This window comes from Phaethon aethereus (assembly GCF_964289735.1).
Source record: "Phaethon aethereus genome assembly, chromosome: 1".
NCBI lineage: Eukaryota > Metazoa > Chordata > Aves > Phaethontiformes > Phaethontidae > Phaethon > Phaethon aethereus.
The window spans coordinates 1,931,720-1,956,388 of NC_138575.1; the positions used below are offsets into that span (position 1 = coordinate 1,931,720).

The following is a 24,669-nucleotide window of genomic DNA, read 5'->3' on the forward strand; positions in this document are numbered from 1 at the left end:
AGGGCTCTCCTGGGAAAGTGCAGCTACTTCTTCTGTGTGGTAGCCCCCCAACATTTCAATCAGCTATTCTGGAGAGTGAACACAGAATTATATTCTGTGAGAAAACTGTGAAGGGATTTTACATATCAGTTTTTGCATGATTTTACACATCAGTTCTTGCAGAGGATGCCTTAGCAGAGGTGTTTACTGTACTCACCTTCTGTCCCACTGGTCCTCTTGTTCCAAAAAGCCCCATCATTCCCTTGGAGCCAGCTTCACCTTTGATTCCCTAAAATTTTAAAATCCCTGTCAAATACATTTGAAGCACCTCCTTCTCACCCACACCCTGAGAGAGACCACTAGAGGAACCCATGGAGATGGCAAAGAGGATGACAAAAAGCACCATTCCTATAGCAGACTTCAGCCCCAGGGAGCCCCCAGGTCTCTACGGCAGCCAGCGCTAGGGAGGAAAGCCACCAGCTGCAGAACAGCTCAGCAGAAACCTCAGCAAAATGTTCTGTTGGTGTTTCTGTTGGTGTTTCTTTTGGTGCCCAGTGGTGGCGTTTGAAGGAAAACAAGAAGAAAAGGATCTCAAAGCCTCTGGATGAGCTGCCCCCATGCAAACACTCAAGTACAAGACCCTGCTTGAGTGGAGATACTACTCTGGTGTTCCATCCAAAGCCACTCAGATATTCAGACAAGAGTTATTCTTGCTTTAGGAGACGCTTACATATTGTTTTTTCGTTTGTTTTGTTTGTTTGTTTGCTTGTTTGTTTGTTTGTTTTACTGGAGGGCAATCTGACAGATACAATGTGTGGGATTTAATCTGACTTAAAAAACAGGTACCACCCATGGGATCATCTCCACGGGTCTCCTTTACAGTCACTGGGGACCTAATCAGTGCAATCAGTCATGGTAAGGACACAATTTGCCTCTTCACAAGGGAGATGTCCAAACTGGGTCTCAGGTGATTCCCACCCTAAACAACACTGATTTTACAGGTCTCCATGGGAAATAACAGCTGAATGTCTAGCTCAGATGGGGAAGATGTTGCTGTAGGTACTTGTACTTTCAGCAGAGTTCCCACCCTGGGTCTGACTTCTGGAGCAAAAAACATTAACATAATACAAAACCAGGGATGATTAGCACCGGGAGATTTAATCTGTGACTCAGTCTGAGAGTGGGAGAGTTACGTGACCCCTCCTAGTGGAGTGGTGATGGGTTGAGACCTGAGACCTCCACAGGGTGCTCGCAAAGAGCAAAGGCAGACGGAGGAGCAGGTGACTTGCTCTGCCACCACCCAGGGAACAGCCCTGTGTGAAGAACAGGAACAGAGGAGCCAACCAAGCCTTAACAAAGATGTCACAAGAGCTGCAGGGCTTGAAGTAGTGGGCATGGTGGTGTTGGGCTGACGGTTGGACTTGATGATCTTAAAGGCCTTTTCCAACCTTAATGATTCTGTAAGTAGCACAGCCAGCTCTTGGAGGAAGAGGGAAATGCAGGATTCTTACAGTGCTGCAGTAACTGAATGGTCACTTTTCCCAAAGTGATCCTGTACGGCAGACACCAATTTTACGTTGTCCCACAACTCCAGACCTGACAACTGGCAAACTGGATGTGTATGACATTCCCAAGCTCCAGCCTAGCATCCTCCTCTCCCTTTCTGTGGTAAGAGTTGGGCGAGCGTGTCCTTGCACTGTGTTTTCCAGTGGGCATGTGGGAAGGGAAGATGCAGAGATATCGGTCCCTTCCTCACACAACCAGTGACCTTTTGTTGTCTTTCTCAGTCGCATTGGGAGGTTCATACCTTTTCTCCTACAGGGCCATCCTCTCCCTTCTCACCTTTGTCTCCATCAAAACCTGGCGGGCCCTGTTCACCCTGAAAGGTAAAACAGAAATTAGTGGACTCCGCCTCTCTCCTGGAAGGACCCAGCTCTCAGCCACTGGCTCTGGACCAAAGCCCTGGTTCTCAGTGCTTGTCCCAAGTTGTGCCCAGTGCTGATGTCACAAACAGTGGGAAAGGAACAACTTAAAAAGCCAAACTTACAGGATCTCCTTTACTGCCTTTGTAGCCCTGAGGTCCAAAAATAGTCATGGGTTCACCCTAGAGAAAGGAGACACAGAAGAGATGTAGACACCCAGTGATACATGAACTCATGGGTCCCATTGGATGGAACTACACTTGCTGTGATGGGCAAAATGGTAATTCACATATCTGCAATAAAGGTAAGCGTCCAAATGGACCCAGATGGGGACGGTACAGATGCTCCACAGAACATTAAGTGTTAAGGTTAGTCTGTCCTTAACTAAAGGCTGGATGATGAACTTGCACAGAAAACTACAAGAATTCCTGAGGTTTGACAGTGACCTCTTGCTCCAAAAAATGTTGGGGCTCAGTGGCATAGCCAAAAATGGAGCTGTGCACGGTATGACCCTGAGGTTCAATTCATGATCTGAGGCTGTCAGTGGTGGGACAGGCTCATATCTGACACGGTGGCTTGGCTTTTTGATCGTTGCACATCACTCAGGATGTCAAGGTTGGCATCTCCTCCCAGGTGTGGGAGCTGACCATAAGCAGGATGGTGAATGGGTCTATTCATGGTGTCCTGATTTATAGACACAGAGTTGGAGCTAAGGAAAGGAAATCACACTCAAATGTGTATCAGAGGTAGTTTTTTGAGGGTTAGACCCCCAAACTGTCATTGCAAGACAGCCAGTAGATACGGGTGCGCAGTAACCCCATGGACACACCTGTGCCGAGTCTATTTATCAGCTCGACAGCTGAGGAGTGTGAAAAAAACTGCAACAAGGCTATTCCCATGCAAGAAATGGCTCTGCTCCGGCAAAGCGATGATTGTGTCTCCAAAGTGGTGATGCCATCCATAGTCTGGCGGGAGGAGAGCTGAAGGCACCTTCTAATGGACAGTTGTAGCATGCTTGAAAAGGACTCCCTTTACACCAGCTCTCTGCAGGGGTGCAGACATCCCTGTTCAGGGTGACTGTGCCTTGCTGCTGCAGTCTTGACAAACACCTGCCAATCAATATTCCCCAAACTTTGACAATCTTTTGAAGTTTATCCAACCATCACCATAGGACTCTGACCAAATTCTGGCTCAATATACCCTCCTGCTTCCCTGCTCTGGAGGGTCTTTAACAGAGGCGGAATGGGGCTCAAACAATTTTGGGAACAAAAGGGAGAATAAAGATCCTGCAGTTTAATCCAACACACAGCACAGGCCCTGGGATTCACGCGGTTACTCCTGTATTGATCAAGGGCGAGTTAGAAAGAAAGTTAAGCTGCAATCGTGTGGAACAAACCCAAACCAAATATTCCCCCGCTCCTGTTTTATCTCACACTCCACCTTATATTTTACTAAAGGTATTCTTTGGAAAACGCATTACACATTTCTTCAGCTCGGAAAATGTTTTGGGGCCTCTTCGCAAAGCAGATTACGGATTGATTCGTCTCTGGAGCGAGTCCCCTTTGAAAGTAGCTTCCTCAGAGACAAATCGGCCTTAATCATTGAATACTGCATGACTCAAAGGCAGAATCATCATGTAGGTTTTCTAAAACTCATTTTCTAACAAGCCATTTCAGCCAGGAAGGAAGTTAACAAAACGCTGGGCAGAAGTTCAACATTTTCTGTGCATTTTCCAGAAGCGCTCAGGGAGTTATTTTCACATTGCCTGCTATGACCAGCTCAGGATTTTTAAGATTGTAGTATGCTTTGGGGTCAGCTGGTTATACCAAAACCAGTGGAAATTTTAGTCCCTTAATTCACAGGAGGCATTTTTGTGCCCCAGCAGTTACCGAAATGACTTTTTTTTGTTGTTTTGTAGGATCCTGCCAAAACTATCACGCAAGCTCAACCTGGAGCGCTGCGTCCAGTGCGAGGGTGGCATTGACAAAGTAGATTGAACTCAGTGGAGACCCCAAAGAAGGAGAGGGACACCTACGTGTTTTCTTCCACTATCTACGTGGGTATACAATGTAGAGAGGATGGATCCAGTCTCTCTTTGGAGGCACACAGTGAAAGGACAAGTTGGAACAAGAGAAACTCCTGTTAGACAGAAGGAAAAACTTCACCCTGGGGGTGGCCGGATGCCTGAGCAGGGACACAGAGAAGCACACATGAGGCCCTGAGCCTCAAATCCTGAAGATTTCATTGGCAATGGGATCTGGATCCAGGCACATGGATGGCAGTGCTCATACCACCATGGACCAAAAGTAGGATTTCAAGTCCTCTTCGATTAAAGGCATTTGCACACCAACATCTGGGATCCTGGCTCAGCGCTCCAGACTGGATGGGCTACGCTCACCCACATGGAATGATATGAATCCTATAAAATCACTAAGACCTCAGATATTTGAAAACACGTATAAATATCTTTTACCATTTATGCATCTACCTTGTAAGAGCATGGACTCATTTAAATAACTGCCCATCTGCTCACTGGTAACTATAAAATCCTGAACACCTTTTATCCCATCTGCCCCAGAAGGTCACAATCTGGAATGTCCTTACTCTTTCTCCCTTGGGTCCCAGAAGTCCCCGATCACCCTGAACACAGGAAAGAAAAAAAAGACAGTGAGTGATTCCCTTTTTACTCCTCCTGTGTTGCTCAGTCCATTGATTCACACTCCAAGCCACTATGATCTATCACAGCTGGAAGTCAGTTCCTCTGGGCACTCTGCAAAATGATTAGCTTACCACAAGAGATTGCCTACAACTAGAATTTATCGCATTGACAAAAAAAATAAAGACCCAGAGGACTGAAGTGGTTTGCCTTACTCCATGCTCAGCACATCCATGATGTGGAGCTATTGCTGGATTTTGACTTTCCAATGGGATGTAGCATCTCCATGCTCTAGGGGTGTGCCTACGCTACATCTAGGGTGGGAAGGCATCCTATATAATTCCATATTTCCCAAATTTCAACCTCAAATCTGGCATGCTTTACTGAGAGTGTATGAAATATTAGCTGTTCCTGGAAGTTTTTATAATGGGCATGGGATATGAGGCTGGAAGGGCAGGACTCGTTCCTGATGGCATCTCATAACCTTCTCCAGTGCTCAAGACTGATGTCTTGAGTAGGCAGGAGAAGGGGGAGGCTGCAAGGACCAGGCAGGGCCAGGAGAGTAGAGACAGGCTTTAAAACCGCACTTGAACTGCTTCTGAATGGCAGAACTGTATGTAGATCCCTCCAGCAGTGTCCCATTGCACACCCCTGACATCTGGGACAAAATCTGCTCTTCTCAGTACTACGCTTCCCCAGGGTTGCAAGTGGGATGCAGCAGAAAGGAGACCAAGGGGATGCCTGCTCACTGATAGAAATGAAAGGGTATGTGTTGTCTGGTGGGCAGTCGTCGTCCTGCTAATGCTGCAGGACATCTGCTCCCCAGCCCTGTGCCTCCAGCCCTCCACATCTGGGGACTGGCCAGAGCACACCAGGGGTCTCGTTCTGTCCAAACTCCCATACTTCCTTCCAGAAAGGTCTAGGCATGCATAAAGACAGCATGGACCCTCATCTCAGCCCAGCCATTAGAGCGGGCTGTCAATGCCACTTCACACTTCCACACACTGAAGGAGGTCCCCTCCCAGTCCGCCCCCAGAAGATGCTGGGATTATCTCCACTGTTTTAACAGAAGCATCAGTAGCGTGGGCTGCTGCAGAGAAAGGCTCCCCACAACGGTGCTTTCCTCCACAGGCACTGTGTAGATAAGATGACTGTTGCTTACTCTTTCGCCTTTCACACCTGGGAAGCCTTTCAGACCCTGCAAGAATATAAAACAAGATGTGAAGATAAATACCAGTGGGGGAAGGTGTGAGGAAAGAGCAGCCTCAACCTGAAGGCACAGCCAGCTCCAAGGATAGGCTGCACCATGGAGAAGCTGCTGGTGGGACCAGCACAGGAGCCTCTACTCTCCTTTCTTTCCCCGCAGAGAGCAATTTGAATCACACTGGTGCAAAGAGAAAATTTAGCCTTAAGATTCTGCCCACCATTGCGTCTCAAGCACAACTCAGGATGTCTTGGTAGATGTATAAATATAGCCAACGTCCCCCATTTTGCAAGCCATGTACTGCAATTTTTGTGCCCTTAATGTTCATGAGATGTAGCCCCGACCTCTCAGAGAGAACAAGGGAAGGGTTGCTGCTGGAGAGGTCCTCATAGGTGGGGGTGACGGGGATCTCCAGATGTCCCCCAGGGCAGGTAGGAGCCCTTGGAGACAGAGCCAGGATGGGAACCACACCTGCAGAGCTGAAAAACCACGGTGGTCAACCCAGGTGTAATCTGCTTTCAAGACTGGGGACCAGCAACCTTCCATGAATAAGGAGAGAGGTGGCACCTTCCAACTGCAGAACTGGCAGCTCATCACAGGGGTGGACACAGACAGGAGGGACAAGGAGCACAGACATTTCCCAAAGGGCACAAAACGTGGGCTTTGCTAGTTCACTGTGCCCTGCGCTCCTGCTCTGACCACTGGGACACATCATCCTGCAAGCCCTCGTGGCGTAAGGGCCAGCCTTGCTGGGAATCAACCCTTCAGGGATGAGATCCCAGGGTGAAACTTGGCATTGCAACCATCCTTGGCCTTCTCAGGAACTTCATAAAGGCCCAGACTACTCGTAATAACAGATTCATTCCATTAGAGATGACAGCTTAATAAATAAAAAGGTGTTTATTGAAATACCGGCTGTAGTCTGCATCTCCCCTGACTCAGTCCCCTATCAGTGAAAAGGGAATTTAAAATAGAACAAGACCCTGAAATTCATGCAGGCAAGCAGACCTGACAAAGAACACCTTCTGTGTTCACCTCTGAGCGATATTTTGGGAGGACTTCAAAAGCAGCCTGTAGATGAGTCAGCCAAATGGACAAGAGCATAAAGCAATTGTGGTCTGCATGACTCCTTATGTCTCACAGCTGCCTACAGGACTTACACTCACTCATTCCAACACAACATCAGAATTCAGGTTCCCAAAGTCTCTATTTCCCACTGAAAGCATCAACCCATTTTATGTTTTTCATTGCTCATGGAGATTTTGTCAGCCGTGGGTTCACTGTTGTCTGTGCCTTAAAATCAGCCCTCCATGCTATTTTAACACTCACCATTGTGCCAGTGGGGCCCCGGACTCCCACGATGCCCTTGTCACCCTGTTAGGATGGAGAGGGGTAGTGATGGCCATCAGCAAGGAGAAACGCAACACACACAGTCCCAGCTCTGCAAACCATCCCACTGGGGACAGCAGGAATTACGCATGCGGAAGCCCAGATCCTCGAAGGAGTTGTCCAACCTCTTCACTTAAACCTTGGGATTAGGTGCCGTAATGCTCCTATGGATCTGGATTAAAGAGTCTAAGGGGCTTAAGATCATCCACATGTCACTGCAGGTAGACACTGCAGTGTTTAGAGAATAATGTTTTGGTCAGATTGAAGCTTCAAGCTTCAGCTTCTCCTCAGTGCCTGAGAGAAACAGGCATTTGTAAGATGATCTGCACCTGATTTAGCATGATATAAATCACTCCAAAAAGGTGTCTGTTCCTCTCTGTTGGTATGGAGAGGCCCTGGCAGGACTAGCTCAGAAGCAGCCATCTGAGGCTGGATGACCTGGTGTGTCCCTCCACCAAGATGTACTTACATCTGACAAAGGCATGTGCAAAAAGGGACAGAAGTCTGAGATGTTCCTGGGACACAGAGATTTCTCCCCCCCGATTAGAGGACTCAGTAGCTTTTCTGCACATTCATAACTCATTGCTGAACATGATTTCAGCAGGACTCACCACAACAAATAAGGCAGCCAGGAATTCACCCGGAACTCATACCACTGACTTTCAGAAGGAAGAGGCCACCAGTCAACTGCTCAACAGTAACTTGTGCCTTTGGAGACCAATGTGAGGCTTATCTTCATGCCCAGCTGTGGTTTTCAGATGTTGCAGTCCTTGTTCTGAGCCTCCCTTTAAGGGTGCTATTGGCTTTTTGTAAACCTTGCTACAAGGGATAGCTGTGCTGGTGGGTCTCTTTTATGACCTCCCTAGGTAGATCCTACAAGACTTACCTGTCTTTAAGATGTCTAGACTTAGGCATTGTCCTGTGAGGCCAGATTTATCTCTCTCTTATAAAGCCAATGTAATTTGAGATTCCGTGGCTCACTTTGGATTTATGCTGGAGTCAGAAGAGCAAAACATTATTTCATAATTTCCTTCAGATAATGAAGCTTGGGCAAGGCTTACCCCAGACCTTTCACAGCTGCTGACATTCTCATTAAGTGTTTTGTCTCAGGGGCCTCATTGAACAGCGCTGCTGGCAGATGGGGAGTTTGTCTAAATGGATTGCAGCATAAAATCAGTTTATTCCTGGAACAGCCACAGAAGCAGCACATTGAAACATGGCCTCTGATCACAACTCAAGAAGGTCTCCCTGGGGTCTTTGCCAGAAGGAGACCAAAACTTCTCAGCAGCATGAGGAAAAGTGAATGTTGCTGCCCCAAGGATGATGAGAGCTGGTTTACCTCTGCCAGGACAACAGGAGGGAAGAGGGGAACAAGGATAAAAAAGCTGGAGGCAAATTTCTGAAGGAGCAAGCTTGCAGGTAGCATCCCCAAAGCACACAAAACCAAGGTGGCTCCTCACCGAGCTGTTAGGATTAAAACATGCAGATGTAGGGGTGTAGATATTGCCTTCAATGCTACCATCTAGCCAGTGAAAGCACAGCCCACACAGTCAGTGGGACAGGATTCACTTGGCCATGCAGTTGACCAGTGTGATCTGTAATGCTTGAGGGTGTCTAATTATGGAGGGGATGCTAATTGCGTCCTGTGGACAGATTCTGGTCAGTGCCAGCTCCAGCTGGGCATAGCAATGTCCATCACCTGCAATCCTGGCTGGTGAAAAATTAAGGAGAGCTCTGAAATCAGCCCTTTAGGCATCTTCTAAGATGGGTGAGTGGGAGGTGATGGTATAAAGCTGCCTCCAAAAGAGGGTAGGCTGCAAGAAGCCAAGCCAGATACATTTATAGAGGGACCTACCCGAGGGCCAGGCAGTCCACGGGGACCTCTTGGGCCAGCTGCTCCAACTCCAATTTCTCCCTGAGGAACAGAGAATCCCAGAGGTCTCATTTGGAGCAAGGACACCACATCACATGATTGCTGATTAGTTTGACCATGATTTAAAAGTCACAGAGTCAGTCACTTCCATTGACTATCTGCTGCCCTTTCTGGAGGATGCCCCAGCAACCATGGGGAAGAAGGGCATGGGGGGTGAAAGAGGGATGAAGTGACTAGATGGGATCAGGGATAAGGAGCCACGGGAGGGCAGTGGGCTGTCTCATTGCCATCCTAGGATCTCAGCTGCTTGTGACCTGCCTGGCAGGTTGGCACTGACCTTGTTGCCTTTGGGTCCAGGTATTCCGGGAATCCCCTGTCGGGTGAGGAAAACAAAACAGAAGAGAGGACTTTGCTTTCCACGTCCTTGATGCTCTCCTGTCACAGCGCTCCAAGAGGGCAAAAGCACACCCAGCCCAGACACCAGACCCGCAACCTCTCTCCCCAGCCATCCTTCTGCTGCTCAAAAGACACTGGGGTGGTGTACAAAAGTCACCTCTTTTCCTGGGGATCCTGATGGTCCTGCAGGCCCAGCAAATCCATTGCGTCCTCTCTTCCCACGCTCCCCCTGGAAAACAAAGTCCTTTAAGGAGGAGAAAGCAGGAGCTGGTGCTCCTAGGTGTTCCCTGCACTGGCTGCAAGCAGGAGGAATAGCCATTGGGATACTCCTTGTGTGGGCTTCTTGTTGTTGAGAAGGGACTCCAGCTAGACTGAGACCCTGAGTTGATGTACATTGCTGTCCCCCACCCCACCTCCAGATAATTCTCCTTGTCCCTGCAGTGAGACTTACCCATTGCTTCCTCTGTTCCCAGGGGCTAATGACACCAAAACCCCTTGCTCACATCCCTGTGCTATCACCACCCCTTTTCTTCCCAGTTGTCTCATCAAGTCACATCACTAAGTTTAAAAGGAGAACAACGGGTCCCCATCTGCTCCAGTGTTGGTTTGTTTTTTTTTTTTTAACTTGAAGATCATCCTCCCTGTACCAAACCTTTTGGCATGTTTTTTCCCCAGTTACATCAGTTGGTCTAATATATGCTGCTACCTCTCCTTTTGCAACCAGGTTTTGTTTCTGCTTCTCTCCACTCACTGTGCATAGGATCAGGGTCTGGAGACCTGGATAGGTGGGGCTTGAACCATCATGGACACCCAGTGTAGGCAGTCTCTGTAGGACCATCATTGTTCTCACCTTGAGATGGTTAACACAACACATGCAGTCCCCTCACTGCACACCACCTACCTTCTGTCCTGGCATCCCGGGCAGACCTGGAGCCCCTCTGTCCCCCTGTGACCCGGGGGTGCCAGCGTTGCCGCTAATGCCCTGGATGCCTTGGGCTCCTGGAGGTCCTGGGGCCCCTGGCTCACCCTGTTGAGTGAATCACAAGGAATTTTGATCTTAGGTGGGACTAAGTGCACCCCTAAAGGTCCTAGAGAAAGCCTGAGGTGTCTCCTTGAATTCACATGACCAGTACACCCCCTCCAGCCCTGGTTCATAAGAGAGGTCCTAGGGCTGGAGAAAGGGCCGTACTGTGGCTTGCTAAGCAGGGAGCCCTTACCTGCAGACCTTCAGAGCTCTCCAGTGAATTCAAACCCTGCAGACCTGCAACATCCCAAGGGATCACAGAAACGCATCTCTGCTGAGACCACAACTCTCTGGATTTTTTTCACAGCCATATTTCACAGCCTGATCTAGTTGAAGATTGCAGGGGGGTTCAACTACATGACCTTCCTACCCAAACCATTCTGTGATTCTACAATTCTATGATATTTATCCTCTGGACCTCACCCGCTTTGAAATGGCCCTTTGGAGGACACAGAGCATTCCCTCTGTCCCGTGTAATGGTGTTCCTGCCTTCCCAGACTGGGATTGGCTTTGGTGCGTTATCTTTGTAGCCCCAGCCAGTTCTGTGCTCCAGCCCCAGTGGTGGAAAGCAAGCACTACAAAGAGAAAGACCCATAAAAAAACAAGTGCGATTCTATCTAGAAGAGAATAAAGGCTTACCTTAAATCCAGGTGGCCCAGCCTGACCAATGGGACCTCTGAACCCAATTCCTGGTTCTCCCTGTGAAGAGAAGATGATCGGGAAAAATCAAGATCACTCCTTCCACTGTGGGTCCATCAAAATGAGAGTTTCCTTCATGCTGCTCCCTGGAAACCCAGATGAAGTCCCTCAGAGCTGATCCTACACTGACTGTTTCTACAGAGCCCTCACTGACCATCACATCTCTTCTAGATAATGGGAAGTCTTATCTGACCTGGAGAGACAAAGGTGCTGAGAGCATTTAAAGAGCTTTAGAAAAGAGAAATCTGAGTTGCAGGAATATTACTGGAGATGCTGTCAGAGGACTCTGGGAGAGACTCATATCTTCACAGAATCACAGAATCACAGAATCATTAAGGCTGGAAAAGACCTTCAAGATCATCAAGTCCAACCATCAACCCAGCACCACCACGTCCACTAAACCATGTCCTGAAGTGCCACGTCTACATGTTTTCTGAACACCTGTCTGATGGTGACTCCACCACCTCCCTGGGCAACCTGTTCCAATGCTTGACCACCCTCTGTGTAAAGGAACTTTTCCTAATTTCTAGTCTAAACCTCCCATTACTCATTTATGAGACAGGTGTCCTGCCTATGTGAGCCAACTGGAGTCACTCCTTAGTCAACAGAGAGACATTGGGTCCCCAGCGCATGACAGGCCACACTGAGTCCACATCTCAGGAGGTTATCTGGACACCATCCCCTGAGATGGGGAGGTTATGTACCACAAAAGGAGAAGGCAGAGCAGGAGGCAAGCTCTCGCAGTGTAAGAAGAGACACCCTTGACTGCGGTACCAATGTTGTTTACCTTTTGACCATTTTCACCTCTGTCTCCTTTGGTGCCCTATGAAATGAAGAGAGAGTTTACCAAGGCTGTGCAAGAGGTCATGTGAAGTACAACCTCAGTGCAACCCCAAGCAAGAGCAAAGGTTCCCAGTTGTGCTCATAGCCTATACCAGCATGGAGCAACTGGTCCCTCTGACCTCCACCTCTTTTCCCCAGAGGAGGAGGGCAGTGGCTGTGTGACCGGGGAAGAGCCAAATGCCCTAACACAGAGCCACACTGCTCCCAGGAAGGAGATGGAGTACTGGGCTGACCCAGCAGATTTTGACTTTCCTATGGCAATCTCCAGTGCTGAATTTGGACCACTTAGCTGGTAACGCTGTCCTGCTCCAGCTGCTGATACCGACACCACAGCTCACCTTTTCTCCAGGCTCCCCCATCTCCCCAGGCTGCCCCTGCAAGACAAAACACATCCACCTTCCAGCCACCTCCCTTCCCTCCCTCCCATCTCCTGCCTGTGTCCCCAGGACGCTGCACCTCTCACGTGTTTAAACGCTAGCCCACATGAAGTACCTCCTCCCCGTCGGGCTGTGCCTTCTAATGACAACCCTACCTTGTCTGCCTTTCCCCTGAACAGCTGGGTCCCTCCGGATCCACCATCTGGTCCCTATAAGCTTTTGCTGCCAAAAGTGTTCATGAAATGGTGTTTTGTGTGGTCCTCATGCCAGGCCTGGTTTAGTTCAGTGATCCAGCAGAAAATGAACATCAGGAACCCCCTCCCCCGAATTTTTGCATTTACTCCTGAGAGCGTGGCAGATGCGTGTTAGCATTGCTGGAGCAGAAACACGCAGCCAGGTTCAGGGATGAAGGTGGGACTGTGGAAATCCCAATTTACATCAACACAGCCTCCCCCAGACCCTGAATGTCCTCCCCATCAGCACGTCCCCCGCTGTCTCTCCCTTCCCAGACCCTCTTAGCACAGAAAGACTTCTGGCCTCGGAGGCTCAGGCCAGAAGAGTGCTATTGCTACCTTTTCTCCTTTGTCTCCATGGGCTCCTGGAGCGCCCATTTCTCCCTGGAAAGCAACAGGCAACCCCTTCAGTTTCCAACATGCATCGCTACATTTTTCCTTCCCTCTTTGGACCAGGCAGGTGCTGCTCTTGCCCCTGCCTCAGCTTTTGGCAAACATCTGTGGAGGAACCCCTTGTTTCCACCACTTGCATTCCCAGAGCAGATCGGAGATGTCCCTGACCCCATCCCTCCTACCTTGCCCAGTGGAAATGCAGAGGAAGAAAACATAAACTGCAGAGTAAGGACCAGATATGAGTGGGAAGCTGAGGATCTCCCTGCCTCAGGCTACTGCAGATGTTAAAAGATGCCGTGAGTTTAAGGGAGATGGGAGAAGTTCACAGAAGAGAGATTAAGGATGCCCCAGACACAAACCCACATCTGGATCAGCTTTGAAGGGTTCAAGCCTGGGATCTCTGCTCATTACCAATGGCCAAAACTGTTGATTACTACCCCTTGAACCTACCAGCCTGGCCAATTTTCACCCTCAGCCTCCCAATGAGATTGCCCTGGGAGACGGATCATCATCCTGGCTCTCCCCAGCACCATTTGGTATCTGCATTAAAAGGTGAAACAAAAGCACTGACCTTTTGGCCATGAGAGGGTGGATCTGCTGGGCCAGTTTCCTCCTTCTGTAAGAAAAAAAAAGATGCACGTACAGAACGGGGCTGGGATGCGGCGTGGCCCGGAAAGGACCAGCTGCACCCTCACCACACGCAGCTGTGGTAAGAGGAGTACAACGTGAATGCCGTACCTTAATTCTCCTCGGGCGATGAGGGCCTGGGTGTGCCTTGAATCAAAAAAAAAGGGAAGAGGAAAGTGGGAGAGCAGTTGGAGAAACGTTTTGCGCCGAAGCTATGGAAAAGGCATCTCCAAGCAGCCAGATGTTAGGCAGCCAGTGAAGAGGCTGGAGGCATCTTGTGAGGACACTCTGTGTTACCAGGGATCAGGAGACCCCATCGAAGTGCCCCTGGTTGGATATGGGGTGGCCTCCAGGCTCCTTCTGACCTGCTCCAGCCCAGATGGGATGTCTAAAACCTGGTGTTGCCTGTTGCATATGGGCTGCCAGGGTCCGTGAGCAAAGAAATGCTTCGGTACCAGGCTTTTGGCAACAGCACAGGCATCCCAGCCTTTACTGAGGGCTATGAGAAGATGTGTTTTTTCACGGCGCGGACGAGCTCAGCTCAATGTTCCTGGGAACGCAGGGTGAGGGTCACTCACTGCTTTCAAAGAAATTAATTCAAACTTAGGGGAAATCTGTTGTTCAGAATTTTTCATCCTTAACTCCTGGAAATGGGTCTTTCCTAAATGTTGTAAAAATCAACTCCTTGCACTTTCCATTTCTGGCGTATTGTGTTAAAGTCGACAATGTAATTGTGCCGGTGTATCGGAGATGTGTGTGTTTATAAACACACACATATATTTACACATTTAAACACACATACAAATATCTTCTAAACTCTCAGGACACAAAACATCCTTCAGTTATGCTGCTTTCCCCATGAACCAGGTTATTATGTTCCCTCACTGATTAAGTTTGATTTTCCCTGCTTCTGTTTTCCGAGCATCACATTTCCCTTGCCAGATACAGGGAGAACGATCTGCTCTGCCAAGAAAGATGGCTTCTGCAGGAGCTGTTTCTTGCTTTATTTGTTAATATTTATCACTAAACTTTCACCCCCCTCTACATTCATTGTGACTTTGCACAACCGGCCAACTGGGGTTCCCCTCGTGTCCGTGTGTTTGAAGACACCCTTGTACGTGCTCTTCACTCACCGCAGATTCAGACGGCGATTTCCGAGCTCCCGGGGCACCGGGGGGATGAACCTGTGGTGGAACCAACCGAGAAGGGTCACCGCTTCGTCCTGCGTCATACCTGTGGCTCTGCTCTCGCACGAAGCCGCCGCGGTGAGATGGGGTCTTTACCGCGTGTCTCTCGCGCTCGGCAGATCTCCTGGCTCTAACGTGCCTTGGGAGTGCAGAGCCGTCATCTAAATTCACGTTTTCCTGCGGCAAGAGAAACGGCATCCTGCTGAGCACCTAATGTTATTATTATTAATAATATACTAATATGTATTATTCAATAATATGTAGTTAATAATAAGAAATAGTTAATTTAATAATATATAATAGTAATAATAATATATATATTATTTAGCACTGTGCAATTAACTTACTGCTATTTCAAGGAAATAAGAAACACCTAAAATATTGCAACTTTGAGCTTTAAATGCCTCCCTGCACCAGCCATGTCTGGGTAACACACCCACTATGCATTTAATATAGCCAGTAACCCTGAATGGAGGAACACAACTATTATTGCCTATTAATGTCTACACATTAACCTGCCACTTGGTGATATTTGCAGTGCTCATGATTTTGGCCGGTGTATATTTAAGGTACACACAGTAAAGCTTGTACAAACAGTTACTGGCTTGGATCACAAATTGTTTGCTCTTTTCCATATTAGAAATGGTAAATGATCTGCTTGCTGTTGTAAAAATTACAATATTCCTAGATGGTGGGTATCTCAGTGTACAGCAATTATCCCCCAAACCACACAGTGGAAGCACTGCAGTCGCTTTGGTGAATATTTTGATAGGAAAGCAAAAAAGCAGTGAATTGATTTATAACAAAAGCAAGCTGGGCACTCCTCGTACCTAAACCCCAAGCCTGGGACCTGCGAGGAGCACATGAAGGAGAGGGAAAAATCAGGATGGGGTGCAGTTATTTATCACTATTCCCACATTTTTGCTGCAGAAACAAAGACCTGGATTCATCTTGAATTTCACCTAGAAGTACGTGTTGAGACTTTTAGATGGTCAAAGTTAGGGGAAAGTAAATCCTAAATGAAAGACTTCCAAGAAATGCTGGTTAGTCCAACCCTGGACATTACGCTGTCAGGTTTGCAGGGATGATTGTCCTGTTTTGCTGGATTTTAACTAGACAGATGATAGTTTCACCTAGTGGCTGATGAACCCAGGAAGTTTCTGACTCACCAAAATACGTAAGGAAAAATAAATGTTATTTTTGTCCAATTAAAATTGAAATTCTTTACTGAAAGATGGTGAGGATGGGAGAAGGAGGAATAAAAGGTCGGTGATGTGCTGGCATAGATTGCTCAGGGAGGGCCTGTCTCGGGTGGTTTTTGAGGGACACATTAGAGAAACACCTCCCGGCCTTAGGCAGAGGTGACCATCTGATGGCACCATCAGATGAGACCACGTGGATGCTCCCGTCCATCCCGTACTGGGTCACAGCTCATCTGCGTGCTGACCGGCTGGAGGACGCTGCGACTCCATAGCACGGGTCCATCTTCAACTCGCAGATGTGCGAACAGCCTCACGCGGCAGCGGTGAGGCAATCCCAGGGGTTGCCAAGACCTGGTTGAGGTTTTGAAGGCGACCCGTACGCATGTGATCTCATAAAGCTGCCATTTACTGGGGTGGTGGGAAATTGCAGGGGGTAATAACTCTCCTTCATTCTGCAATTCCTCCGCAATTTTGGCAGTTTCCTGCTCTGAGATGCCAGCGATAAGGCACCTCAAAGAAAAGCAGAGAGGCTGCTGCTTTCTATAGGAATGATTTTCCTGATGGCAGCGTCAAAAAGAAAGAGAAAAGAGAGAAGGGGGAAAAGGAGGAAAGGAACAGATAAAATCACAACAGGAAAGAGAAAAATGGAAATAAAAGGGGGAGTAAAAAAAAATATTCCTGCAAAGAAAGAGGTAGGGAAAAGAGAGACGTAGAAAAGGCCAAGGAGATATCAGGTAGGATAATGAAGTGACTATGGGTTTATCTGCGTGGAGACAACCAGGGACATTTACCTGAATTAACTCTGAAAATGAGTAAGCTTAACTGCAGAGGAGCTGGGAGGTGGAGGCGGCAGGAATTGGCTGGTATGGTCCCGTAACACCAAAAAAGTGGCTCATCCATGGAAAGAGTAACTGGCCACCACTTCTCACATGGGCACGTGTACCTGGGCTTATCCTGCCTCTTTATATCAGTCAATTTGCTTTCCCCATTAACTCCTGCCAGCCAGAAATCGCCCCTCCGAGACGAAGCTCTTGGGCTATTACAGGCTGCTTATCTCTAGGGCCCCATGAACCTTTTAACGGGTAAAATTCACAATTACAGCTGCTGCTGACGGGGGAAAAAAAATGGCTCCGTCTTGCTCCCTTTGCCTCGCCCTCCGCTGAGTTTGGGTCGGCTGTGGGAGCCACCAGGGATGAGAGGATGCGGGAACGGCAGGGAGAGGGGGGCTGCTGCTTTGGACCACACTTCTCCCTCCTCCCGGGGATAAAGGGGATTTTGCACCGAATGAACTGAGGAAAACACCCTTGGGGTGCGGATCCCATCATGCTGGAGTAGGGTAGAACTGCCCTAAAAAATTTGTGGCAGCTGTTTCACTTCTACAAATGCCCCTACCAAAATGGGGGTCACGGGACACGAGAGCAGGAAGGGGGGTGCTATCCGTCCATTGTTCAAACAACTCTTTATTTGATGGGGAATCCTCTGGGCTGGGATTCAGAAAAAGGTGTCTGGTAATACGGGGTTGCAGCATTACACCAATAATTACCTGGACGCAGCATCGCTGTCGGGTGGCACGGATACTGCACGCACTAATCTACAGGGCTTTTGAAGACAAGACCCAATGGGGCAGGAGATCATCTCTATAAACCCAAAGTGAAAACTTTCCCCCAGGCCCTTGTGCTCTGCTCTTGATAACTCAGGCAGTGAAAGATGGGGAATCGCTGCCTTGTCCCATCTCCCTACAGCCTGCTCCTGGGGTTAATCAGCTTGAGCTCTAATTTCCCATTTGAATTATAAGTCTTCACTTTCCTCCCTGCAGCTCTCCTGCCTTTCACCACAAGATTAAAGAGCCTTTTAACACTTGGTATCTCCTCCTTGCGAAAAATCTTCAATGCAGAAATCAAGTCATCTCAGGCACTCTGAGTTTGGCTGAAAAATGTCCAGTGTTGGGTCTCTCATGATAAATGAGCCTTCACAACACCTACAAATCAGTTTTGTGGCTCTGCTCTGCCATGGGGTTTAAAAAAAAAAAAACTTCCCATGGGGTTTAAAAAAAAAAAAAAGGCATCCCACACAGGACACAAGAGATTGCTTTTGGTCCTTGGGATGCAGCAATTAAATTAATTGCTTACACCCCTGATGACTCAGGGTAGTTCTTCTTTCTGCCTAAATGTCACATTTGGCATGCCCACATGGTCCCTTTTTCTCCCCGGTGCCACGGCCACGGTGTCTGGGCATATGGATGCACTTAGTACCCAGACACTGAACAAATAGGAGTCACTCCGATTTCACCAAGGAAGAAGATACGGTGTCTGTGGTGGGTCTGGTTATTACATGACTCCATGCAGGGGCACGTGTGAAGCCTTGAGGACTCTGCTCACAAGGAGCATCCAGCACGGCTAAATTCCACAGTTTCAAATGGAGCCATGGATTTGGGACCCTCCCTAGTTTCATGGCCTCTGCGTGCAGAATCACAGCATAGTTTGGGTTGGAAGGGACCTTTCAAGGCCATCTAGTCCAAGCCTCTGCCATGAGCAGGGATGTCTTCAACTAGAGCAGGTTGCTCAGAGCCCCGTCCAACCTGACCTGGGATGTTTCCAGGGATGGGGCATCGACCACCTCTCTGGGCAACCTGGGCCAGGGGTTCATCACGACTGAGCTCTACCTGCTTTCAAAAGCAGGACACCAAAAAGCTGCCACCTCAGCCAGCATCATGCAGCCCAGGCCCACAAGAAATGAGGGGGTTTGGGCTCCATCCTCTGTGCTGCCAGGTCTCTCTGCAGCTTAACTGTTCCCAGCCAAGGGCAATGGTGCATCCAGGAGGAGAAACAAAACTGATGGATGCTCATGGCACAGGCCACCATCTCCAGAGCTGCAGCTTACACACGTACACGCGTGTGTGTGGGGGGGGGGTGTGTGTGCATGTGTGTGTGCCGGGAGCCCTCTCGTGGCTGCTGCAACCTCGTTTGTTCCAGCTTCGTGATTCAGTGTGGTGTTAATTTGCAGAGCCAGGCAGGAGACGGCTAAAGCGATGGGAGCAGAAGCAAGTGCTCAGCAGGCTACCGAAATCAGAGCGAGATTTCCCCCAACAGGGTCTCTCCACTTTGAGCGACCCCCTCATTGCCATTCCTAGAAATATCCTTGCTAATGCTGTTCCTAGCAGTAACTGTGCCTGTAGCTGCAAGCAAACATTGGAGGGATTTTTCGGTTCGCTTTTTAAGGCTGTTGGTATCACCTCTCTGAATATTTTCAAAAAGAGCATCCCCTCCATCACGCAGGAGCACATCAGTATGCAAAGGTGTTAAAACAGCCTTGGATGAATGCATTTGACCTCTCTCCGTCACGAGGGCTGGTGTCACTCAGCATGTGGTGTTGGGGTAGGGTCTCCCAGCTGGGCTGGACTGTGCGCTTATGATGTTCAAACCAGAGGGTGCTGGGTTTGGTACATGGCAGTGGAGCATGGTTTGGGCTCTCAGAAGAAAATGAATGCCCAGGAGGGCAGAAAAAAAAGAGTGAATTGGGATGTTAGGGGTCAGACAACCACACTGCACCAACACCACAACTTAGCTGGGTAGTGGTAACTGCTGCTACCAGCCTGAATGCACCCTCCAAATTTGCTGAAAATGATATAACGTGTCTTAGAGGGTACGTACACATGCGCTAGTAGAGTGGTTCTAACTCCTGGCTATGGAAGAAACCTCTGCTTTGCTATTGTCCTTCAGCTGAAGTGCAGTTACAAACCACTTCAACTTTTTAAGAGACATCATGTTTCCTCTGGGACAGTCACCTTGGCTCAGCTGATCCACAAAGCCTTGTTAAATTACAATTTGTTCTTGTTGGTGAGTCCTTAAAAAGGAGAAAGTCCACAAATTCCTGCTTAGACCCTAAAATCCTCTTCTTTAAGGGAGTCAGACTCTGCACTCCAGAGCTGGGCTCAGGAAGGTGCATACCAGGGTCTAAAAGACTAATGTGCAGGGAAACCTGAGGGTCTGTGGACTATTCTGAGACAACTGTGGAAAGCAAGAAGGAAAAGGAAATATTTTGTCAGGGGGCATATCTTAATTTCACTGTCTGGGGTCTGTACGGTCCCTGGAGTATTACAAATCTGATTTAAAAAAGTATTGAGAATCATCAACTATTCGGTCAACCAAGCTCAAATAATAGGACGGATGCTGTGGCCAGATGGATTCAGATTAGAAAGAGATTGTCCTTTTTTTCCCCCCCCAAAAAAGTGGGTAATTAACCAACAAGGCATTTGCCAAGGGCACTGGGGGGTTCCTACTTCCCTGCCTGTATGCAAAGGAGAAGGTTGGCCATCAACCTCCTGCCCACTGTCTGAGCAGTGGTGTCCTCCAGGGATGTGGGGGAGCTGCCCCAGGACTCAGAGCACTGGGTGAGAGATGTGCACCCCAGTCCATTCCAGTCTATCATTTATCACCACACTGGTCTACCGCCCAGCATTGCTGGGGAAGACATACATGGCTGGTGTCCTGCTGTGGTGGTCCTTCCACCCTCTCCTCCAAGGACTCGAGAAGCTCCATGGACTGGCTTCCTTGTGGATGATCTTCTGGGTGTGGCGGGGGTACAGCCAAGCTCTGCAGAGGGTGATGGATAAGCAACAACACAGTCTCATTAAGTACCAGAGCAGAGGATGGAAAGCAAGACCCTTTTCCAAGCTCTGACACTGATTCTTGCAGAGATCCTTATCCTTTCTCTAACTTAGCTTTCCACTGTGGTAAAATAGAGGCAAAACTCACAGAATTGCAACAATTTGTCCAATCAAGCTCTGAGAAATGTAACTCCTTCACACCTATTAAATCAGCACAGATGGAAAAGCAATTAGAAGTCACTGAACAAGTATTTACATACACTGCTGATAAAAGTGTTTGACCGTCTTGAGTCTCTCTCCTTCCTTCTTTCCTCGGATGTTTTCTCCAAGGACTCAGGAGGGTTTTCTAGTGACTGGTACTCAGGTTCAGAACCACCAGCAGATGGACCCTGTGGAGACCAAAGAAAGTTACTCCTTTTTCTAAGTCAAGACATCATCCACAATACGCTGCTTTATCAACACTGCCATTTATTAAATTGCATGCTCAGAGACAGCAGGATGAAGCTGGAGAGCCAAGGTGCCAAGACTTCTCTTACACCTTACTTGGGAAGTGCCAACAAGGATGGGCTGGGGCAGACTGCAAGGATCCCCCATGGGTTGGAGGGCTGCTTTGATCCCCTTCGCTCTTTGGTTCAAGTCCAGCCTAGACAGGCTGGTCCAGATAAGCAGAAAGGTCCCCAACCCTTTCTGCCAGATTGGAGACAGCTTTGGTGTCTCTGTACCCCATATCCCAGCACTGCTGGCTCCAGGGTTGCTGGTACACATCCAGTTTGTGTCCCTTGGTGCAAACACATCTACTGGTGAGCACTTCATCCCCTCTCAAGCCCCTAAAATGCTATCATCCAGGTTGCAATGATCCAGAAAAGCAACATGTCTCACCTGAGATCACAGCAGGAGCCTGGAGCTGAAAGGGGATGAGCCTGTCTCACCCTGTCTAAGTGCCTGAGCAACTGGGTCATCACTGAACCAACAACAGAGGAAGATAAAATCATCAGGAGCTGGCTCCAAACACCCCCACAGCTCTTGTACTCCAGTTGGAGACAACATTTTCTATCAGTGACCTGCAAGGGTTTATGGAGAGTGAGTCACTCCTTGGCTGTCATAAAAAGGGGACAAGAAAAGCCCCACCGCAGCTGCAGGCACTATTTCCTGGACTATGTCTTATCAGGACTGTCTAGTATGGGCAAATTAAGATCCATGACTCCTCCAGCAGCTCTGACCTGGATACAGCCCTCTGATGTTGTTCCTGGAGGTGTGCCATACCATGCTGGAACTTGGGTCCAGCATGGAGATTAAGCCCTAACACTGCAAATAAATTCCTAATTCCCATAAACACAAACTCTGTTACTTGCAATCGCAAAGGATGCAGGTAACTAGATTATCCCTAGCAATTAACAACCCCATGCAATGCTACAGGCTTGGGGAGGAGTGGCTGGAGAGCAGCCTGGCGGAAAGGGACCTGGGGGTGCTGGTTGACAGCCGGCTGAACATGAGCCGGCAGTGTGCCCAGGTGGCCAAGAAGGCCAACAGCGTCCTGGCCTGTATCAGGAATAGTGTGGCCAGCAGGAGCAGGGAAGTGATTGTGCCCCTGTACTCGGCACTGGTGAGGCCGCACTTTGAATACTGTGTTCAGTTTTGGGCCCTTCATGCCAAGAAGGACGTTGAGGTGCTGGAGTGTGTCCAGAGAAGGGCAATGGAGCTGGGGAGGGGTCTGCAGCACAAGTCTTATGAGGGGCGGCTGAGGGAACTGGGGTTGTTTAGTCTGGAGAAGAGGAGGCTGAGGGAAGACCTTATCGCTCTCTACAACTACCTGAAAGGGGGTTGTGGCGATGAGGGTGTTGGTCTCTTCTCCCAAGTAACTAGTGATAGGACAAGAGGAAATGGCCTCAAGTTGCGCCAGGGGAGGTTTAGATTGGATATTAGGAAAAATTTCTTCACTGAGAGGGTGGTCAGGCATTGGAACAAGCTGCCCAGGGAGGTGGTGGAGTCGCCATCCCTGGAAGTGTTCAAAAAACGTGTGGATGTGGCGCTTCAGGACATGGTTTAGGGGACATGGTGGTTCTGGATTAATGGTTGGACTTGATGATCTTAAAGGTCCTTTCCAACCTAGTGATTCTGTGATTCTGTGATTCTGTGATTCTGTAATTAGCCTCGTTACTCAAGCAAACGAGGGCTGTGGAGTCAGGGCAGGGACTCCTCTCTTGGGCAATCTCAATCCAACCTGACAGCAAGACTGGATCTATCCCTGCCGGGGCAGGAGAGACGCACCTAGATTACAGCCTCCAAGTGAGAAATGGCAGTGCCAGTTCAACAGATAACCAGCACGGGGATGGCCTGAAACCAGCCCAACCTGTGCTGTTTTTTTTTGCTCAGAAGACAAGAGGAAGTTGTGGTTGTGTGGAAAGGAAGGGAGGATGAGGATCAGCAGGAGGTCTCACTGGAGCATGGACTGGGAGCTCACAGGCAGATGGTACACATTTGATGTGCAATCCCTTAACATTATTGCTGCAGCAGACCAGATGGACAGGAGCACAGATCTACATAACTACACTTCAGCTGCTCTGCTGTCTGTTTTCACCTTAGGGAGTCCTCCAGACACCGGAATCCTAAACTGAGCCTCCACCTCCAAGCTCTGTGCTGCTTCTGTCACTTCGGTGCTGGCCAGGGCATCATGAGAAATATCCAACACCAGTGAATCCTGCAACATCAAAAAAAGTGGGTTGGCGTGGCGATGACAAACCTGAGCTCCCAGGATCCACACATGTGATGAGCTGAATCCTGTTGGGCCTTTCCGAACCCGGGTGGAGTGAGTAGTCAGCAATTCCCTGCTGGCCACCTCCAAGCCTTCCTTCCAAGCTAGTCCTACCTCCCTGGGATCCCTCTTGCTTTTGAGGCCACCCTCATGATTGCTGCTTGTACTTTCAGCTGCTTTGTTCCCCTCACACACCCACAACTCCAACAACCCCCAGCCCTCAAACGGCACAAGGAGGCTGATGGTTTTGGAGGATGGCCTCTAGCTACCTTCATCAACAAGGGTTGACTGATTCCTTTATTTCTGCTGAAGAAAAGAGCGCTTTGCGCAGTTTAACCTGAAGATCCAAGATCCTGGTGCGAGCCATTAGCCTCTTTCAGCTTAACGGTTTCTTACAGTAGCTGCAAGTCACCATAACCTGCTCGATGACAGAAGTGACCCTGAAGCCTTCAATGATTCATTTCTGTCTCTCTCCCATTTCCTTCAAGGTCTGTCTGCCCCCTGAGTATGACAGATGACAATACTCACGCCGTGCTTGGTGGCATGCAGAGCTGCCTGCTTTCTCCTGGAGGTCTTGCTTGTCCTGGAGCCACCCAGCTGCTGCACCAGCCCATCTAGCCCATCCCGCAGGAGCACATTGGAGAGGTCCTTCAGCAGTGCCAGCTGCAACCAGTGAGACAATTGTGCCCAGTGCCACCCTCCTGTTGCCGGCACACAACAGTGCAAGTGCAGCCACCCCAAAAGGACGACTGATGCATTTCCAGTTGGACTCACAGGGCACTTGGTGAAGCGATGTGTCCCGACAGCCAAAAGCTGATTTAAAATCAGGTGTCTACAGTTTGGGCATGTAGGAGCCGATCAATGGAGAGCTACGTGGTGGCTCTCCCAATCCTAAACAAAACCCCTACATTTGACCAGATCAGTCAGTCCCTCACCTTCCTTGGTCACATCTCCAGAGCTTACAGAAAGGAGCTGAAGGTAATGAGCACAGCCATAAACACCTGCCTGGTAGATACTAAAAGCTCAGTCTCATCACACTTACTGAGCTTGATGGCAACCTTGAGAATGGCTAGGGAGGTCATCAGTCTAGCACAGCTGTATTGCACAGTGATTATTCACTATTATTTGTGTAATGAGCTAAGGAACAACCCAAACTGGACTTCGCACTAAACAGGATGCACAGCATGGCTGGAGCACCCAGAGGGCTGTCTGGGTCTCCTCTTGCTGGCTGTGCAGACCCAGTGCAGAAGTACAAGCCAACCCAGGTGGTAGCACCAAGCTCTGAATGGGTATCTGCCAAGACTCAA

The 24,669-nt window shown here is 48.9% G+C and overlaps 1 protein-coding gene across 1 annotated transcript in view; it reads right to left on the bottom strand.

Moving 5' to 3' along the window:
- LOC309416284 (uncharacterized protein) overlaps nt 1–24,669 on the bottom strand; it is a gene marked incomplete at both ends in the record, with an annotated part of 107,006 nt that overhangs the window by 27,478 nt on the left and 54,859 nt on the right. The window contains 22 exons of the mRNA XM_082013841.1: nt 197–268; nt 1,787–1,858; nt 2,027–2,083; nt 4,506–4,541; nt 5,720–5,755; nt 7,091–7,135; nt 9,006–9,065; nt 9,361–9,396; nt 9,577–9,648; nt 10,321–10,446; nt 11,083–11,142; nt 11,930–11,965; nt 12,324–12,359; nt 12,935–12,979; nt 13,560–13,604; nt 13,727–13,762; nt 14,749–14,799; nt 14,899–14,979; nt 20,480–20,596; nt 20,871–20,999; nt 23,189–23,308; nt 23,891–24,025. Of these exons, the coding sequence (XP_081869967.1) occupies nt 197–268; nt 1,787–1,858; nt 2,027–2,083; nt 4,506–4,541; nt 5,720–5,755; nt 7,091–7,135; nt 9,006–9,065; nt 9,361–9,396; nt 9,577–9,648; nt 10,321–10,446; nt 11,083–11,142; nt 11,930–11,965; nt 12,324–12,359; nt 12,935–12,979; nt 13,560–13,604; nt 13,727–13,762; nt 14,749–14,799; nt 14,899–14,979; nt 20,480–20,596; nt 20,871–20,999; nt 23,189–23,308; nt 23,891–24,025 (1,503 nt within the window). The remainder of the gene's footprint in view (nt 1–196; nt 269–1,786; nt 1,859–2,026; nt 2,084–4,505; nt 4,542–5,719; nt 5,756–7,090; nt 7,136–9,005; nt 9,066–9,360; nt 9,397–9,576; nt 9,649–10,320; nt 10,447–11,082; nt 11,143–11,929; nt 11,966–12,323; nt 12,360–12,934; nt 12,980–13,559; nt 13,605–13,726; nt 13,763–14,748; nt 14,800–14,898; nt 14,980–20,479; nt 20,597–20,870; nt 21,000–23,188; nt 23,309–23,890; nt 24,026–24,669) is intronic.